At 32.0% G+C, this 18,705-nt stretch overlaps 2 protein-coding genes across 2 annotated transcripts in view; both read left to right on the plus strand.

The window, feature by feature from the left end:
• The window catches only part of LOC111703446 (transforming growth factor-beta-induced protein ig-h3), a 28,274-nt gene extending 19,576 nt beyond the window's left edge, over positions 1–8,698 (plus strand). Inside the window, exons 15-23 of the mRNA XM_023475386.1 lie at positions 208–274; positions 1,099–1,168; positions 2,889–2,939; positions 3,222–3,298; positions 4,189–4,308; positions 5,027–5,113; positions 6,534–6,645; positions 7,233–7,321; positions 8,573–8,698. Of these exons, the coding sequence (XP_023331154.1) occupies positions 208–274; positions 1,099–1,168; positions 2,889–2,939; positions 3,222–3,298; positions 4,189–4,308; positions 5,027–5,113; positions 6,534–6,645; positions 7,233–7,321; positions 8,573–8,698 (799 nt within the window). The remainder of the gene's footprint in view (positions 1–207; positions 275–1,098; positions 1,169–2,888; positions 2,940–3,221; positions 3,299–4,188; positions 4,309–5,026; positions 5,114–6,533; positions 6,646–7,232; positions 7,322–8,572) is intronic.
• Positions 8,699–8,744: 46 nt separating this feature from the next.
• On the plus strand, positions 8,745–15,396 carry LOC111703630 (transforming growth factor-beta-induced protein ig-h3). Its single transcript, XM_023475635.1, has 10 exons — positions 8,745–8,781; positions 9,612–9,665; positions 10,585–10,618; positions 10,901–10,962; positions 11,083–11,147; positions 12,022–12,099; positions 12,493–12,532; positions 13,400–13,486; positions 14,349–14,418; positions 14,876–15,396. The coding sequence occupies exons 3-10, from the start codon at positions 10,589–10,591 to the stop codon at positions 14,915–14,917; spliced, it is 474 nt and encodes a 157-aa protein (XP_023331403.1). The 5' UTR covers positions 8,745–8,781; positions 9,612–9,665; positions 10,585–10,588; the 3' UTR covers positions 14,918–15,396.
• Positions 15,397–18,705: the final 3,309 nt, after the last annotated feature.

The following is an 18,705-nucleotide window of genomic DNA, read 5'->3' on the forward strand; positions in this document are numbered from 1 at the left end:
CGACTTTAGGTTTTAATTTTTTATTTTTACCAAGCTTTCAAACAGCATGGATACACATATAACATGCATACAAAGAGAATATATCAAGTAAAAGCTTCTCTTTGTTCACTTGTAAACTTATAATTTGAAGAAGTTTGATAGAAATGAAAACTTTAATAGAAAAGTCGTCTTCATTGTATTGATATAAACGCCCGACAACTTTATTAGGATGAGTGTATACAACACCTTTCCTGAGAAGATTGTTCTAGCAAACTGTGCTCTCATCATTTCAAAGGTTATTTTCTCTTATTATATTATAAAGTGATTAATTTTTGAAAATCAGAATTTTTTACGTTTTACATTAGATCAGCATTCAGCAAAACTGATTTTTATATTTGAGAAAAGTAGAAAGGCGACAATGTATGATTTTTAGGGTATTTTTTAAAAAAAATTCAAAACATTTGTTAATTTAATTTTAATCCTGTCTATAGTGCCTATGAAGATCAGGGGGTGCAATATTTCTCAATATTTTCAAGAGACTGGCCTCATACTGCTACTGTAATATTTACTTCAGGATCATCATACTACACCTGCAATATTTACTTCAGGATCATCATAATACTACTGTAATATTTACTTCAGGATCATCATACTCCAACTGTAATATTTACTTCAGGATCATCATACTACAACTGTAATATTTACTTCAGGATCATCATACTACTACTGTAATATTTATTTCAGGAACATCATACTCCAACTGTAATATTTACTTCAGGATCATCATACTACTACTGTAATATTTACTTCAGGATTATCATACTACACTGTAATATTTACCTTATCCAAAAATAAATTATTAAAGTTAAAAAAACTTCAGGATCATCATACTACTACTGTAATATTTACTTCAGGATCATCATACTACTACTACTGTAATATTTATTTCAGGATCATCATACTCCAACTGTAATATTTACTTCAGGAACATCATACTACACTGTAATATTTATTTCAGGATCATTATACTAGAACTGTAATATTTACTACAGGATCATCATACCACACTGTAATATTTACTTCAGGATCATCATACTACAACTGTAATATTTACTTCAGGATCATCATACTACAACTGGAGTTGTTCACGTTGTTGACCGTGTTTTCCAGCCTGCATCACAAACAGTAGGTAATAAACTTTTGAAGAATATTATTAATCAATATTCATCAATCTTTTAGATATCTTACTTAATAAATCCCCCCCCTCTATTTAGATATAAAGTATTTATATAATTGAATTTTTACTACAGATTCTGTTTTTATAATCCCTTTATCTGTGCAACACAATATCCTGATCTTAGAGAATTCAAACTAGTAATTCTGTAAAATCAAAATAATTTAATTTTGAAATATAAACAGTTGTACATCATCAAGTTTTAAATATATATTGGGATTGAAAAATTTGAGTGAGTTGCAAAGACTCAATTTCTTTACAGAAAATATTTAAAATTCCCAAAAAAAACTACTTCAGTATTCACTGCAGTGGTTAATTATTTGAATTAATTACTCATCTCACTCTCATGCTTTATTCGCCTTTCCCTATATTTGCAAGTTTATCATGTAAAATTGATATTCAAGATCTTGACTGTTTTGAAATATCAAAGGTCTGCCACATGCGGGTTAGAAAATTATAGTTTGAGTTAAGTCACTTTTTTTTTGTTGCTTTACTTCCAAGGGAAGGAGCTCACATTTTACTATTTAATTAAAGGATCAGCCCCCATATAACCCCACCTCACCCATTATAAACGGACAGTTCTCAGTATGCCCTTGCTTTCTTGATAACACGTTTGTGTGGTTGTAAAATGAAAACTTTAAAATTCGTGCAATTCTTCTACGTTTATTTTTTCCCCACGTGCCCGTCTTTATTTCAATTTCAAAGGGAAAACTTTTATTGAACTCCTTTGAATTCGTTTTAAGTGCATCAAAACTTGTGTTAAATGTGAAACAACGTGTGTTTAACTGAGATTACAGATAGATAGGACATGAGAGAAACTTTTAGTTTGGCAATGTTTAGGGTATTATGACATTTCATAGACAGGCCATTTCACTGAGCAATGCAAAAATTCATCTTCAGCTAGGTGCACTGAAAGAAGGAGTTTAATCCCTCGTGGGTATACAAGCCATTAACAATGCCGGTTTTTTACTCGGCCAGATGTGAGGAATAGACTTCTACGGAAGATTTCTCTCAAGAAAAATTTCAGGGCTCGTCACTCTCTATTTTGCATAAGGGTTGCAGTTATGGGTTTTCCTTAATCCCCTAACTCGGAAAGAGTATAATAAAGACAAACAACAGGGAGCAATCCCCTATATCCTTCCTCCTACAAACCTCCTTATCTCTCTCCTACCTGCTCCACAACTCGATTTCAAAAGAACTAGTTGGAAAGGCCTTAAAGTGTAAAAACAAGAAAGAAGAAGAAAACTTTGAACACAGGATGGCAGACGTCACAGCCATGCCCTCTATGTATTCCTACTCGAAATAAAACATCCTGGAAAATGTGTAGAACAGCTGACTCAATCAAAATATGAAAGCCTATCTCTTAATATAATGGGAATAAATCACGCTTAATTTCAAAACAAAAGCCTCCGACCATCAAAATTGATAGGCTGGATGTTGTCTTTCTCTATCAATCCTAGTAATCCCAGACACAAAGGATACAAACTTGATAAACTTAAGTTTAAATTGTTTACATTTTTATAGCAGACTGCAGTACAATATCTAAAAGAACATTCACAATGTTGTCCTGTCTATGTCATCTGTGATCTAAATTGCATTAAATTAATTTAATTTGAGTTTGAAAATAAGTTTTCATTTTGTTATTTCTCATGGTTTATAAACGTGATCTTTTCAGGAGAAATTCTGTCTGAAGATCTTCAATTCCAGACCTTCATGTCCTCATTAGGAACTATTGAAATAGAAAAATAATACACCCTCCTCCCCCCCCCCCTCGCACGATACAAAAATATTACTCTCATATCATATGTCACCACGTGTTGTTAAATGAACAATAGTTCAAATCATGTACTTCACTGGACTTTTCGAAAAGGGACTGATCTAAATTCATTTTAGGTACCTTGGCTCAGGCTATTGTAAAAACAATCTAATTAAGCTCTGTAATTTAAAATTTCATCTTTCAACTAAGAATCTAAAAGTATTTCAAAATTTTTATTTCTTGATTGTAAAGATGCCACAACCTTAGCTCTATTAAACTCAACCAATCAATCAATCACTGTATTTGCTCCAACAGAGAAGGCATTCCAGGTAATTTCGTATTTGTCTCCAAGCTTTAGAGGCGCAATCGTAATATTTTGTAAAGGGGTGCAAACAAAATCTTCGAATAAAATTTTAGGATTTCGAATCTTGTTGGGGAAACATTTTGTCATTTTAAAACTTGTTTCAAGCTTTTAATGTAATTTATTACTTTTACAATCTGTTGACATCCCCCCCCCCCCTNCCCTTCGCCCCCATCTCCCAATTTAAAAAAGGCTACGTGAGAGTGGTTGCCGCCTGAATGACCATGTCCCCCCTTTTTCCAATCAATTAGCTGTGTATCATTATGTTTTTTTTTGTATTTACAAAATATGTTTACCAAGAATTAACTTTTGTCTAGATTTGATCAGAAATTTTTTTCTCAAAATGATAGATAAACTTTATTTTAAAGCCTCCTTTTATGGTAAATTAGCTCTTATCTGAATACACAATTGTTTTCGTTTATTTTTTAATGAACAATTTGTTTTAATAAGACGACCTTCAAACTTACCATTGGAGGTTTTAACAAATATAGACTACAGTTTTTTTGGACTTATATTACATAATTTCCAAAAAGCATTTCTTATAACAGGGGTAAAGGAGGGAAAAGGCTGTAAATAATATATTTAATGATTTCAAAATTGTTTGTTCCAGTTATTAAATTCTTAATATTTAAATGTCGTCGTAAAATATATATATACAAAGGACACTTTTATAGGATATGTCGATTTAATTATTTACGTATATTAATATTCACATTTGAAAGGTAAAAACGTTTAGTAATCATAACCCGATTTATTCTGGTGAACATTGTATGTTTTTGAGATTCCCGTAACCAAAAAGAAAATATAACTCATAGTATTTAGTATTTTCAGTAAAATTGAAAATGCACTGTATTCCAGGAACTATCTTCAATGGATAAGGAGAGGGTGCTAGACTCTGGATCCTGTGGAAACCATATTTTACAATCTCACATTCTCCCAACAGTAGTCTGCTCAGGAGCTGTATCTGGTCGTGTCAAGGTATACAGTAGTCTGCTCAGGAGCTGTATCTGGTCATGTCATGGTATACAGTAGTCTGCTGAGGAGCTGTATCTGGTCGTGTCAAGGCGTACAGTAATCTGCTCAGGAGCTGTATCTGGTCGTGTCAAGGTATACAGTAGTCTGCTCAGGAGCTGTATCCAGTATCTGGTCGTGTCAAGGTATACAGTAGTCTGCTCAGGAGCTGTATCTGGTCGTGTCAAGGTACAGTAGTCTGCTCAGGAGCTGTATCTGGTAATGTTAAGGTATACAGTAGTCTGCTCAGGAACTGTATCTGGTCATGTCAAGGTATACAGTAGTCTGCTCAGGAGCTGTATCTGGTCATGTCAAGGTATACAGTAGTCTGCTCAGGAGCTGTATCTGGTCATGTCAAGGTATACAGTAGTCTGCTCAGGAGCAGTATCTGATCGTGTCAAGGTACAGTAGTCTGCTCAGGAGCTGTATCTGGTTGTGTCAAGGTATACAGTGGTCTGCTCAGGAGCTGTATCTGGTCATGTCAAGGTATACAGGGTTGTGTCAAAGTATACAGGAGTCTGCTCAGGAGCTGTATCTGGTTATGTCAAGGTATACAGTAGTCTGCTCAGGAGCTGTATCTAGACGTGTCAAGGTATACAGTAGTCTGCTCAGGAGCTGTATCTGGTTATATCAAGGTATACAGTATTAGCTGTTAACTGTTAACTGTTGATTGTTATCTGTTAAGGTATCCAACCTCCTGAAAGAAACTGTAGATTTTAGACGAGATGAAAATGAAAAGGTGTATATAGAGAACAAGGAGCTAATTATCAAGGTATATAATTAAAGAAGATTAAAGGGATTGTTACCATATTTCCAACCGTATCTATATAGAGAACAAGGAGCTAATTATCAAGGTATATAGTTAAAGAAGACTAAAGGGATTGTTACCATATTTCCAACCGTATCTATATAGAGAACAGGGAGCTAATTTTCAAGGTATATAATTAAAGAAGATTAAAGGGATTGTAACCATATTTCCAACTGTATTTATATACAGAACAAAGTTCTAATTAAAAAGGGTTATATTTAAAAAGATTAAAGGGACTGTAACCGTATTTTTAAGTGACACTCTATTTTCTATTCACCTGTTCCTTAGTAACAATGAGGAAGATGTCGTCTTTGTTCTATCTTAGCATGTGTTAATTTCTTACAATGGCCTTAATCATGTCTGCAACAAATAAAAGTCAATAATCGTGCACCACTTAATAGAGATACACGAGTATAAAGTAACTCTCTCTTAATTGTACATGCCACTGCGGTAACCAAATAGTGAATTCTTTCAATGACTTTATTTACTTTATTTACTTCAATTTCTTTAATTATTTTAATTATTTTAATTATTTTAATTACTTTAATTGCTTTAATTACTTTAATTACTTCAATGTATTTATTACTTTAATTACTTCAATTATTTGTATTACTGTAATTTTTTTAATTACTTTATTAATTTAATTGCTCTATTTACTTTAATTACTTTAATTACTCTAACTACTTGAATTACTTAAATTATTTACATCACTTGCATTACTTTAGGTACTTTAATCACTTTATTTACTTTAATTACTTCAATTACTCTAATTACGATGGTAAGCGATTATATTAATACAATGAAGACTACTTTTTATTTAAGTTTTGATTGTTAAGAAGCTTTTTCGAATTACAAGTTTACAAGTAATCAAAGAGAAGCTTTTTTAATTGACAGCTTCTCTGGAATTTTATTTTCATGTGTATCAATACTGTCTAAAAGCTTAATTTAAATCAAAATTTAAATCGAAAGTCGTCTTTATTGTATTGATTTAATCGCCTACCACCGTACTTTAATTACATAAATTATTTTAATTACCTTCATTAATTAATAACTATAATTACTTTCATTACTTTCATTCCTTGAATTACTTTAATTACTTTAATTAATTTAATTACTTTAATTACTTTAATTACTTTAATTACTTTAATTCCTCTAATTACTTTAATCACATTAACTACTTTAATTACTTCAATTACTTTAATTATATTAATTACTTTAATTACTTTAATTACATTAATCACTGTAATTACTTTATTTAATTTAATTAATTTTAATTACTTCTTTATTTTAATATCTTATTTTACTTAATTACTCTATTTACAAATTAATCACTTGGCTTACTTGAAATACTTTAATTACTATAATTACTTTAATTACTATCTAGGATGTGGTTGGAACTAATGGTGTGATTCATGTAATTGAATCAGTTATCATCCCATCATCTGCAAAAACAGTAGAAGAAGAGTTGAAGAGAAGAAACGCAGTTAAATTCCTAGGTTTACATTTTTACATTTTAGACAGGGATATTCGAAATGGATGAGAGTTTAATAAGTTTAGAAACTTATGTTATAAATGTATAAAATTGTAGTCATCTGAATTTTTAAAGGGAGTGTTCGCGAAAGATGAAAGGGGGTATAGGCTTAATGCGATAAAAAAGCGCTTTTGATCGCCACTAATCTTACTTCTATCTGTTGCGTCTATAAGAAGAAATTTGTTAAAGACGTCTCATACCGAATAACTTAGCGCCCATACAAATTAAGAAAATTGCAACATATGACTTAGACCGTAAAAAATCAATTTAATCTCTAACAAATCATTCAGATATTACAACCTATAGTCATCGATTATCTTTCGCCACATTTGTATATAGTAAAGTAAATTCCACTTGCATTGGAAACCCTTACCTTTATTTCGGAAAAAAAGAGATGGATAGATAAGATTTCAAAAACATCTTTTTGTGGAAAAATCAAAAAAAGCAAATTGTTTTGATTATCAATCTGAACACCAAAACACTTTATTTTGGTCACATATCTTATCATCCATTCTTTAGCCAAAAAGTTTTAAATTGTCCTTATTTGCTTAGAACTGATAGAGAAAACTGATTTGAAAAATCAGCTAAACCACATGGAAAACTTTACTCTCTTCCTACCCTCGAACAAAGCCATGAATCAGGTATGTTGTACAGTACTGGTGAATGGGGTATGGGGGTAACATATGCTAAAAAACATAGGTTTAAAAAAATTAATTCACGGGAAACGCCGGGAACTTCAGCTAGTATTAACAATTTGTCTTACTTTAATTAATGTTTGATGAAGAGAATTTGATCTATCTAATAATACTTAATGACTGTCAATATAAATAACCGCATGTTAATAATAATAGCAACAATAAATCACCCTCTAAAGAATGAGGGAGGGGGTGTTTCTGCATAATATAAATGTTTTCGGAGCTGGAAACTTTTTAATGGTGGATATCGGGATTAATGCTTGATCAACTCTTTTTCTTCATCTCGAGATTAAATGATACTTGTTCTGCTCTTGTTATTAATCTCCAAATTAATTAATCGATTGGGATTAAGGATATTCCATTTTAAAGTTTTCAGCTCAGGATTTAGACAGATTTTAAAAAATGCAAAAGTAAGTCAGAAAAACCGATAAATATGCCTTTTTCTAACAGGGAAATATAGTCTCAAGAATTACCCCCTCCTCTCCCTCTGGATAAAAAAGCTATCATGACAGGTCTAAACGCTTCTCTGGGGATGTGATCTTAGGAGTGTAATTTATGTCTCCGACCCTCCGTAATTTGCGTAATTTGTTGTACCGTACACATATACAGACTATAGACAAAGCAAGCAGTACAGTACACATATACAGACTATAGACAAAGCAAGTAGTACAGTACACATATACAGACTATAGACAAAGCAAGCAGTACATTACACATGTACAGACTATAGACAAAGCAAAACGGGACAGTTTAACAAACGAATCATCTCATTCTAATAAAATAATGTGATGTATCAATACACAAGAATAGACAACTTTCTGGTAAAATCTTAGGAAATGTGAACAGCACATCACATGGACACCCAAAACATGAAATAAACAGAATTTTTTTATGTTTAATTTATATTATATTAAATACAATATACATATATAAAGTTGAAATCTGAACGAAATTCTTAATATCTCCACTCTAAGAAGTTTCAAGTTTTTTGTGTCTGTATAATACTGACTGCACAGCATAGGCAGACCACACTGCGGAAATGCTAGGACTAGAAGAATTTTTGCGTGAATCTTGTTTCAAAAATCATACACGTGAAAGCTGGTTGACAACTGAATGTCACAAATAAATCAAAGATCAAAGATGACTAACATTAGGAGAAAACACAAAAAAATATAAAATCTTAAATTTGTATACCAGATTTCTAGCGAGGATTTAGAGAAGATAAAGGAAGATGAAAATGAACTTAAGAAGATTATCCTTCATCATATTCTTCCTGGACCAGATGTTCAGAAAGAATTCACAAGGTTATATTATTATCATTAATATTATTGTTTTTTATTTTTATTATTATTTTGCATGCAGAAAAACTTCCCTGGGCTATATTACGGAACTGTTTCCTGTGCTAGGTAGATAAAGGGACTAAGGACGTTATTTCAAGTGTCTCACCATTTATAGAGAAGCATATCCGATTACAGATTGTCACTTTTGTAAAAATGAATCGTTTTCAAGATTAAGATGAACTATTGTTTAACAAAGAAACGATTTCCACAGTATCCAATTTCACAAAAATTACCGTAACTAACACAACATTTGCAATACTTATTAAAGTTGACAATAAAATTTAAGTTAAAAAAAATAGAAAAAGAAACGATTAACTATAATTATTTCTATCGTTATAAAACGATACATATCCCTAAGTACAGTAGAGAATATTGTTAGCATCAAACACACGTTTAAGCTTCTAGAAAAACGACGATATCTTCCAAATTTTGTATTAGATAAAGTTACTTTATACCGACGCAATTTGGGGCATTTCTTTAAAGGGAGTGTTCGCTAAAACTGAAAGGGGGTTGTAGGCTTACGGCGAAAAATAAGCGCGTTTGATCGCTACTAATCTTTCTTCTATCTGTTGCGTCTATCAGGAGAAAATTGTTAAAAACGACTCATACCGTAGAACATAACGTCCATACAAATTCAAAAAGTTGCAATATTCAACTCGGATCGTAAGAAATCAATTTAATTCCAAACAAATCATTTAGATATTACAGCCAATAGTCGTCGATTATTTTTCGACGCCTTCGTATATATTTGAAATATCAAAAATTCGAAATATCAATAAGCATTTTGTGAATTTCAATTGTTGTACTATATGGGAAATAACTTAAATCCCATGCGACATTTCATAATTAAAATAAAAATAAGAATTCTACAGTTTTATGGTTCTAACTGTTTGCAGAGTATTGTCCCGGGGTGAGAGAGTGTGTGGAGGGAATGTCCACACTGTTGACAGGTAAAAAATTATAATAACTTTTATTTGAAAATTTAGAACTTTAGATTTGAAGATAAATAAGATAGTATGTTTACTTGATTGAGGGAACCCTTAATGGGCATCGTTTAGTTAACAAAGAACGAACGATATTTTTGTGTACGAACGAACGAAAAAAAAATAAAAACGAACGATTTAAGATTGTTAGAAGAAACTTTAAAAGCGATCGTTTTTTAATGAGCGAAGTTTTTTTAGAACAAACTTTGTAAAAAACAATTTTTTCTAAGAACAATAGTTTTTTCCTGAACGAAACTCATGTTTATAAAAAACCAACAGTTTTTAATCTAAATGAACGATTATACTGAATGATCATTCAGCGAGAGACAACGAACTAAATAAATGGAAAATGAACGATAGTTTTGAGAATGAATAAAAAAAATTCTGAATGATTAAAAAAAAGAACGAAATAAATAAACATAACGCATCAATCTCTAACCCTTGCTTAAGAAAAAATCTTATTTCCCGAAAAAGCACGTGTAGTATGTGCACAATTTTATCGTCTTTTAAGATTTCAAACGCGAATTTTCTCATTTTGCAGATTGATCTTTATTTTACCTAATTGTAATACAAGGGATATTAAGTATCTTAACGTCCCGATGTTGGGGAAATCATGGGTTGGTAATGTTGATCAAAATGCGGTAAAAATTGAAGAAAAAAGTCTCCCAATCATTATTTAAGGGTTCTGATGTTAAAAACAATAGGAGTAGATATAAATTGTACATTCGTATTTCAAAATATATCATAAGTTATTTTAAAATTGATCTACCATCATGATATTGGATCTGTTTTCTTTGGCACATATTTGAAGGGTATAATCAACTTTGTGCTGAAGGGGAGTAGAGAGCACTCCACCTTCTTTAATTATATAAATAGTTCCTTTAAGATTGATGGTACCTGGAGCTGTAAATCTTGAGGAGGTACTGAAGGGGAGTAGTGAGCACTTCACCTTCTTCAATTATTTAAATAGTTCCTTTAAGATTGATGGTACCTGGAGCTGTAAATCTTGAGGAGGTACTGAAGGGGAGTAGTGAGCACTTCACCTTCTTAAATTATATAAATAGTTCCTTTAAGATTGATGGTACCTAGAGCTGTATACCTTGAGGAGGTGCTGAAGGGGAGTAGTGAGCACTCCACTTTGTTCAATTATATAAATAGTTCCTTTAAGATTGATGGTACCTGGAGCTGTAAATCTTGAGGAGGTGCTGAAGGGGAGTAGTGAGCACTCCACCTTCTTCAAACTACTCCAGGAGTCACAGCTTAGGAATACAACAAAATATAGCTTTCTTCTTAAAAAGTTTTTTTTCGTTTAAAGCTTAGTGAAAATTAATGTGATGTGAAAAATAATTTCGAGACATGAATTAATTTGTTGTTTGATATTCAGTAAAGAGTTAGTTTCTCCATACACAATCTTTGCTCCCACCAACCAGGCTTTCATGAAGTTGTCAGGTCACAATTTAACCCTATTCCGGTTAAATTGATATATCTATGATATATTTTTTTCTTCAATATATCATAGATTGGGCGTCCAGGGCGCTTCGCGCCTATCGTCGATTTTAAATTTTAATTGTCGCTCTATTGCGGCATTTTTTCTTTTAAAATTATCAAACAATAACAAAAAGATTTTTGCGGATTATTCTTATTTTTTCGTGGATTTAAAAAAAAAAATTCCACAGACTTATTTTAAAATTCTGACTATTCATAAACCTTCCCTGGAGTCATGGATTTTCAAAAAGTACTGACAATTGAAATTTGTTGGAGGCAAATTAAAAACCTTCCCAGGAAACTTCCCTGGGCTATATTACGGAACTGTTTCCAGGTCCCTAGATGTCCCACAAAAAATTTGGGCCCGATCGGTTCAGCCGTTTTGACGTTTATTGGATACAAACAAACAGACAGACAGACAGACAAGCCAAATTTATATATAGATATATATATATATAGTATGTATATTTATAAACTAAGCTTGCAACTGATGCATGTCCCTGGCATTGTCATCCCTTAAAAGATATTAGATAGGTGGCAAAGTACAATTGGGCTTCAATTAAAAAATGGCTGATTTTGATCAGAAAACAGGTCTTTAGTCCTATACTATTGGACATGGAAGGTCTACAATGAAAAACGTCATATTTAATTGTTGAATTGCAGTGTGGAGGTTTAAAAACACCTTTTTAAAACTATTTGCATGCAAACAATATTTCTATAAATATTTTAGAGGATTTTCAAATATATTGGATATATTGTATATCAAAGGTCTCTGACGAAAACCGTCAAATTTACTGAAGGCTAATACAAAGTTCGATATATAAACACCTATCTGTAGATGAATCCCAGCACAAGATATTTGGAGACTCCAAGATGGCCGAAAACGTGCTCCGTAATCATATTGTACAGGATGTTGGTGAGTATTTAGGATATTGATCTTAAACTTAATTTTTTAAAATAAATAGGCTTTTAGGCGCTTCGTGCCCAATTTTCTATTTAAATGTTTTGAAGCTGGGCTATTTTTTTAGAACCGATTTTTTTAACGTTGAAGATAAAGCTTCTATAGCTGGACAAACGGCTGGACCAAATTGGCTGATTTTTTTTTGAGGGAACCCATAATGGTTACCCTTGGGGAAGAAACAAAGGCTAAAAAAAGTTTTTTTTTCATAAATCGTTTTTTAAATTCAAATTTTTTTTTAATTGACGGGCAACTCCGGGCACTTCAGCTAATGTCTCATTGAAAAAAGGACAAATAATATGGGTAGCAAGATAAAAATAATAACAAGATTTTTATTTTACGTTATTTTAGTTTGTTGTTCAGCAGTTCCAAGCTACCTTCTTTTTTCCAGGTTTAAACAGAATTAAAAAATTAAAATCAGCTAAAATAAACTTTTAAATTTACTTAAGATGTTTATTATGTGGATTTATTTCTTTCTAATTATTCATGATTTGTCATTTTGTGGTAAGTTGGAGAATTGATATATTCCGTCATGTATACTCTATGATCAGAGTTGGGAACTTTTGAATGGTGAGTACCGGGATTAATGCTTGATCTTATTTTTTCTTTATCTCCAGATTAAATAATGCTTGTTCTCCTCTTGTTATTAATCTCCATATTAATCAACTGACCTGAGTCCGAATTTAAGAATTTTAAGCCGCGTCTCCAATCCCCCAAAAACCTGTTTCAATTGAGCGCCGGCTTAAATGAAACCAACCATATATGAGCCACGGCTCAAATTCTTTAAATTTGGCCTCCGGATTAAGGATATCCCAATCTAAAGTTTACAGCTCTGCTGAAATTTTATGTTTTGTGATATTAGACAAACAATTGCAATATCTTGCACTTAATTCCCCATATTTCCATGTTTCCATGAAAAGGGATGTAAGCGTAATTTCAAGTGACTCTCCATGCAAAGATTGCAATGCACTATTCACAACGGTACCCTTAAAAGCTTCGTCCATGAATAGTATGAATTAGATATCCATGTTTTTGTTTCTTCAAACTGTTTATTTTCCTTTGCGGGTTATCAGCAAAAGCGAATTGCACATTTCTTGTTTACACAATGTAGAATTATCAGAAATAAATAATTTGAGTCAGGACGCAATCTTTACATTTATGATCAGATTAAGGTTCCAAGGGTATCGTAGTGAATCGGAAATTGCCATCTTCACATGAAATTACGCTTACAGTCTATTTAAGTTTAAAATGTCTTTAGAGGAGAGAGGACTATTGGAGGTCATAGTATACATTTAAGGAGAACTTCTGGAGGGAGAGTTCTTGTTAACAAGGGAACCATTGAGAGGTATTCTTTTAGAAATTACATCAGATTGTTATAATAAGGAAAACAGTGAGAGGAATTCTTTTATATGTTACACGTTGTACATAGGTAGCCAAGAGAGTTATTCTTTTATATATTACACTGTTATAGAAAGGGAACCATTATTGAGAGGTATTCTTTTATAAATTACATTACACTGTACTAAGGGAAACATTGAGGGGTATTCTTTTATAAATTGCACTGTAGAAAGGGAACCGTTATTGAGAGGTATTCTTTTATACATTACATCACACTGTACTAAGGGAAGCATTGAGAGGAATTCTTTTATATGTTACACGCTGTACACGTTGTACATAGGTATCCAAGACAGTTATTCTTTTATATATTACACTATAGAAAGGGAACCATTATTGAGAGGTATTCTTTTATAAATTACATTACACTGTATTACTAAGGGAAGCATTGAGAGGTATTCTTTTATATAATAGCATGGTACACGTTGTATACAAAGGGAGCCATAGAAAGATATTTTTTTCATATATTACACTATACAAATGGAATTATTGAGAGGTATTATTCACTGTTACACTGTACAAAGGGAATCTTTAAAATACAATATGTTGATTATATAATCCACAGTGATCCTAAGGTTGCAAGCTTTTATGCTAAAATCTAAGAGAGTTTTGCCAAAGACTTTCTCAAAACTTTGCTACAAACAATCGTAAAGACTTCTTGAGGAAAAGTCAAATCAAGCGTTGCATTTATTTAAAGCTGAGTCAGTCTTAAATCTATGCATGATTATTAAAACTGTTGTGAGGTTGTCGATGGAACTGGAATCATAAAACAATATTTAAATGATATAACAAATAATGAATAAATAATATAGGTGTGATATTGTGGCTGAAAATGGAATAATGCACAGTATTGATGCTGTCATTCTACCAAAGATTCTTCAGGTTTGTTGCAACAAAAATATAAAATAGAAAATAGAAAATTGAAAACAGAAAATCGAAAATCGAAAATCGAAAATCGAAAATCGAAAATTGATAATTAAAAATTAAAATCAAAAATTAAAATTTAAAAATCAAAAACTGAAAATTAAAAATTGAAAATTTAAAATTGAAAATTTAAAAGTGAAAATTTAAATTGAAAATTAAAAATTGAAAATTGAAAATTGAAAATTGAAAAAAGAAAACTGAAATAGAGAACTGAAAATAAAAAAACTGGAAAATAAAAAAAAACAATTGAAAATTATTAAAATCAAGTTTTTTGATGATGGTTTTATTCAATTTTCTAGTTAGCCTTACTGTAAACCTGAAGAGGTGTTTATCGACGGAAATGCCATAAATCAAAGTATATTTTCAAATCAGAGTATAACATCAAGTTTTTAAATTCAGTTTACTTTTAATTTAGAGCAATGAACAGGAGAAAACAAGAATGTTCTGGAGTTTCTAGAAGATCAAAGAAATAAGATCAATCATTATCAAGATGTGTTTTAATATAGACATATCTATTTAAAGGGACTGTAAGCGTTATTTTGAGTGACCCTCCATGAAAAGATGGCAATGTTCGATTTACAAAGATACCCGGCCTTGAAACCTCTATCTGCTCAAAAATGTAGAAAATACCGTCGTTTAACTGACAAAGAAAAGTGTTTATTTTCGAGAATCTCTCCATTGTTTCTTGAGAGCAAGTGTAGTTCAAAGAAACAAAAACGTGGATATTTAATTCATAATTGATTAATTTTAACAGTGCCGTTGTAAATCGGGTATTGCCATCTTTAAGCAAGAGCTGAGGGTTTCTTGAAACCACTCTGCACTGTCTCTTTTAATATGTTTGCATTTAATACTTCAATCTGATTGTTTGTAGAAACCTTTATAACATTATATAATATTATCTTTAATTCAAATAAAGTAAAATTCAACAATTAAAAACTGGTATTTAGAAAAAAAATAAAGTTTAAAATCTATATTAATCTACCTGAAGGCTGACTATTAGTCATCTGACCATAATTATCCTATCATACCATAATAAAATCTAGTAGTAAAAGAGCAAAAACCTTTAAAATTTTTTTATTTTTATTTTTATCATTTTATATTACATCATGACTAGATTACACTGGAGACAGTATTATTTAAAGCTTTTCACGATACCTAAATCTGTATTTGTGGCGCTATGCGAGAGAAAAGATGTAAATTTAAATATTCCCTAACCAATGAATAGGCCCGGTGGGTAATGTTTTCATCTACATTATACATATTGATGATGAAGATTGTTCAATCATGGGTTAAAATAAGAAAACTAAAAGAAATTTTGGTAAGAAGTTATGGGAACATGCAGCTGATTTGAACCATTAAAAAACGGGTTAAAAAAGCATTCCATTAGAATTGACAATAAATAAATAAAAGCCTCCAAATTCAAGAACTCGTGGTTTTTTTAAAGAAATGTTTTTAAAATATCCTCATTGAAAATCTGGTCCAGGACGTCTGAATGATTTAGAGAAATAATCATAAAATGGACAAATAGTGACAATGTCGATTGATAAGAAAAGTAAAAACTCTGAATATACATGTAAGTTTACTGTTTCATAAATTAGAGCCTGCCTCTGGCTCTAGGAGGGGCCTAGGGGGGTGCATGTCTAGGGGGGCACAGGGGTACCGGCCCCCTCCCTGGACTACGCGCCAGTCTGTTTTCTATTTTAGCGATTCATGAATTCCTGGAAAAGGGAAAGGGGGTTTATCAAGTATTTTTAGGTATTTTCACTATCAGTTCAATTAATCCTACATGTTCACCGCAAATATATCGTGTGATGTGTCATATCAAAAAAATATCATGATTTTTTAATACGTACAATGTACATATTTGATTTCTGGATGAATAATGAATTTATGTTTATGTAAATTGTAAATTAATTAATATTGTGATCTATATATTAAACAGCACAGATTTCTTTATTTGATATCAGATGTGTTGACTACTTACCATGAAAATCCGGTTGTTACGGTTAGATTTTTTATTGCTTGAGTATAATACACATTTTTCTTGCCCCCCCCCCCCCCTAAAAATGTCTATATCTAATATATATATATATTCAAATTGTGCAGGGTTACCCAAAGAAAATGAGCCTGTTAAAACGACCTGACATGAGGCCGAATTTAAAGAATTTGAGCGGCGGCTCAAATATGGTTGGTTCCACTTAAAATCGTATTCAATGTTTCAAGATTTAAGCTGGCGCTCAATTAAAACTGGTGTTTGGCTGATTTGAGACGCGACTTGAATTTATTGAATTCGGAAACTGATCAAATTTTAAAATATATCGATCCAAAGATGTTGAATTAAGTCTTTTGCACAAGATATAATCTTTTAATTGCTTATCTAATAATTTGACAAAAAAAAAGGTTGTATACGTATACAATGATTGCAGATGGGATTCGTGAACAAGGAAACAGACATGACAACCAAGGAGCCTGATGTGAATCCAACCAAGGAGCCTGATGTGAATCCAACCAAGGAGCCTGATGTGAATTCAACCAAGGAGCCTATTGTGAATCCAACCAAGGAGCCTGATGTGAATCCAACCAAGGAGCCTGATGTGAATCCAACCAAGGAGCCTGATCCAACCAAGAAGCCCCATTGTGAATCCAACCTTGGAGCCTGATGTAAATCCAACCAAGGAGCCTGATTTGAATTCAACCAAGGAGCCTGATGTGAATCCAACCAAGGAGCCATATTGTTAGGGGCGGATACAGGATTTAAGTGATGGGGGGCAAGATTTTTTAGGAACAAAAAATTCATAATTAGGAACCAAAATCGTGCCGCAGGCGAAAATTTTTTTGACTTAAAATGCTCAAAAAGAGTAAAAATTGATGACTAAAGACTAAAATACTAGATTTTTAACTTTTCACACATTATAGTTTATTACGACAGATATTTTCCCGTCAGGACATTTGGAGGAAAGGTTATTCATGGTCTAAATTTGGGTTATTAATTGTATACATGATAAAATGGTAAATGAAGACAACTTCTCATAATTATAAGTTCTCTCCAAAATAAAACGGTAAGTATTGACTACTTTTCAAAATATACACTACAGTGCTTCCCAAAATAAAATAGTAATAATTGAAAACTCCTCAAAAATATACAGTGCTCCCTAAAATAAAATAATAAGCGTTGAAAACTTCTCTTAAATATACAGTAGTCCTCAAAATAATATGGTAAGCATAGACGACTTCTCTTAAATATTCAGTGCTCCCCAAAGTAATATGGTAAATGATGAACACTTTTCATAAATATACAGTGCTCACCAAAATAATATGGTAAGCATAGACGACTGCTCATAAATATACAGTTCTCTACAAAATAAATCTTCTTTTCTCACTTTCTCTTTCTTCCTTTCTTTCTCTCCTTATTTCTTCCTTCCATTTACAGTAACATACAGTAATAAAATGGTGAAGTGAAGACGAATTTACTTAATATGCAATCTTTTTTCAAGAAGCACTTATATTTATGAATGGTAATCATCATTTACCATATTATTTTGGGGAGCACTGTATATTTATGAGCAGTCGTCTTTGCTTACTATATAATTTTGGGGATAAATTAGGAACAAAATTAAAGGATTAGGACAGGGATTTAGGAACAATAAAAAGATTGTTCATGAATTAGGAACAAAATTAAAGGATTAGGACAGGGATTTAGGAACAATAAAAAGATTGTTTAGGAATTAGGAACAAAAAAATAGGATTAGGACAGGGATTTAAGGTGGGTCGGACACAGTATTAGGAACATGAACAATAATAGGAACATTAGCAATTTAAGAGCTCCGATCATCATGTCCGATGTAGGTCCTGGCGGTATAGCTTAAACGGCACCCACCCAGATCTGTCGTACATACGATGTAGTATATACTACAGCGAAGATATGATCTCCCACATCTTCGATGTCGGTACCGTGTAGTATATACTAAATCGAATTTTTTCTTTCCGATGTATAATGTAGACATCGGTGAGAAAGAATTCGATTTAGTATATACTACATGGTTCCGAAATCAAAGTGTTCATATGTGGGAGATCATATCTGCGCTGTAGTAAATACTACATCGTATGTACGACAGATCTGGGTGGGTGCCGTTTACTATACCGCCAGGACCTACATAGGACATGATGATCGGAGCTCCGCCCAACTCTGGCGAAGCCTGTCGAATATACGAGGCGGTATAACCGAAATCGGTTATTTTGCTAGCT

Source organism: Eurytemora carolleeae, unplaced genomic scaffold (assembly GCF_000591075.1).
Source record: "Eurytemora carolleeae unplaced genomic scaffold, Eaff_2.0 scaffold100, whole genome shotgun sequence".
NCBI lineage: Eukaryota > Metazoa > Arthropoda > Copepoda > Calanoida > Temoridae > Eurytemora > Eurytemora carolleeae.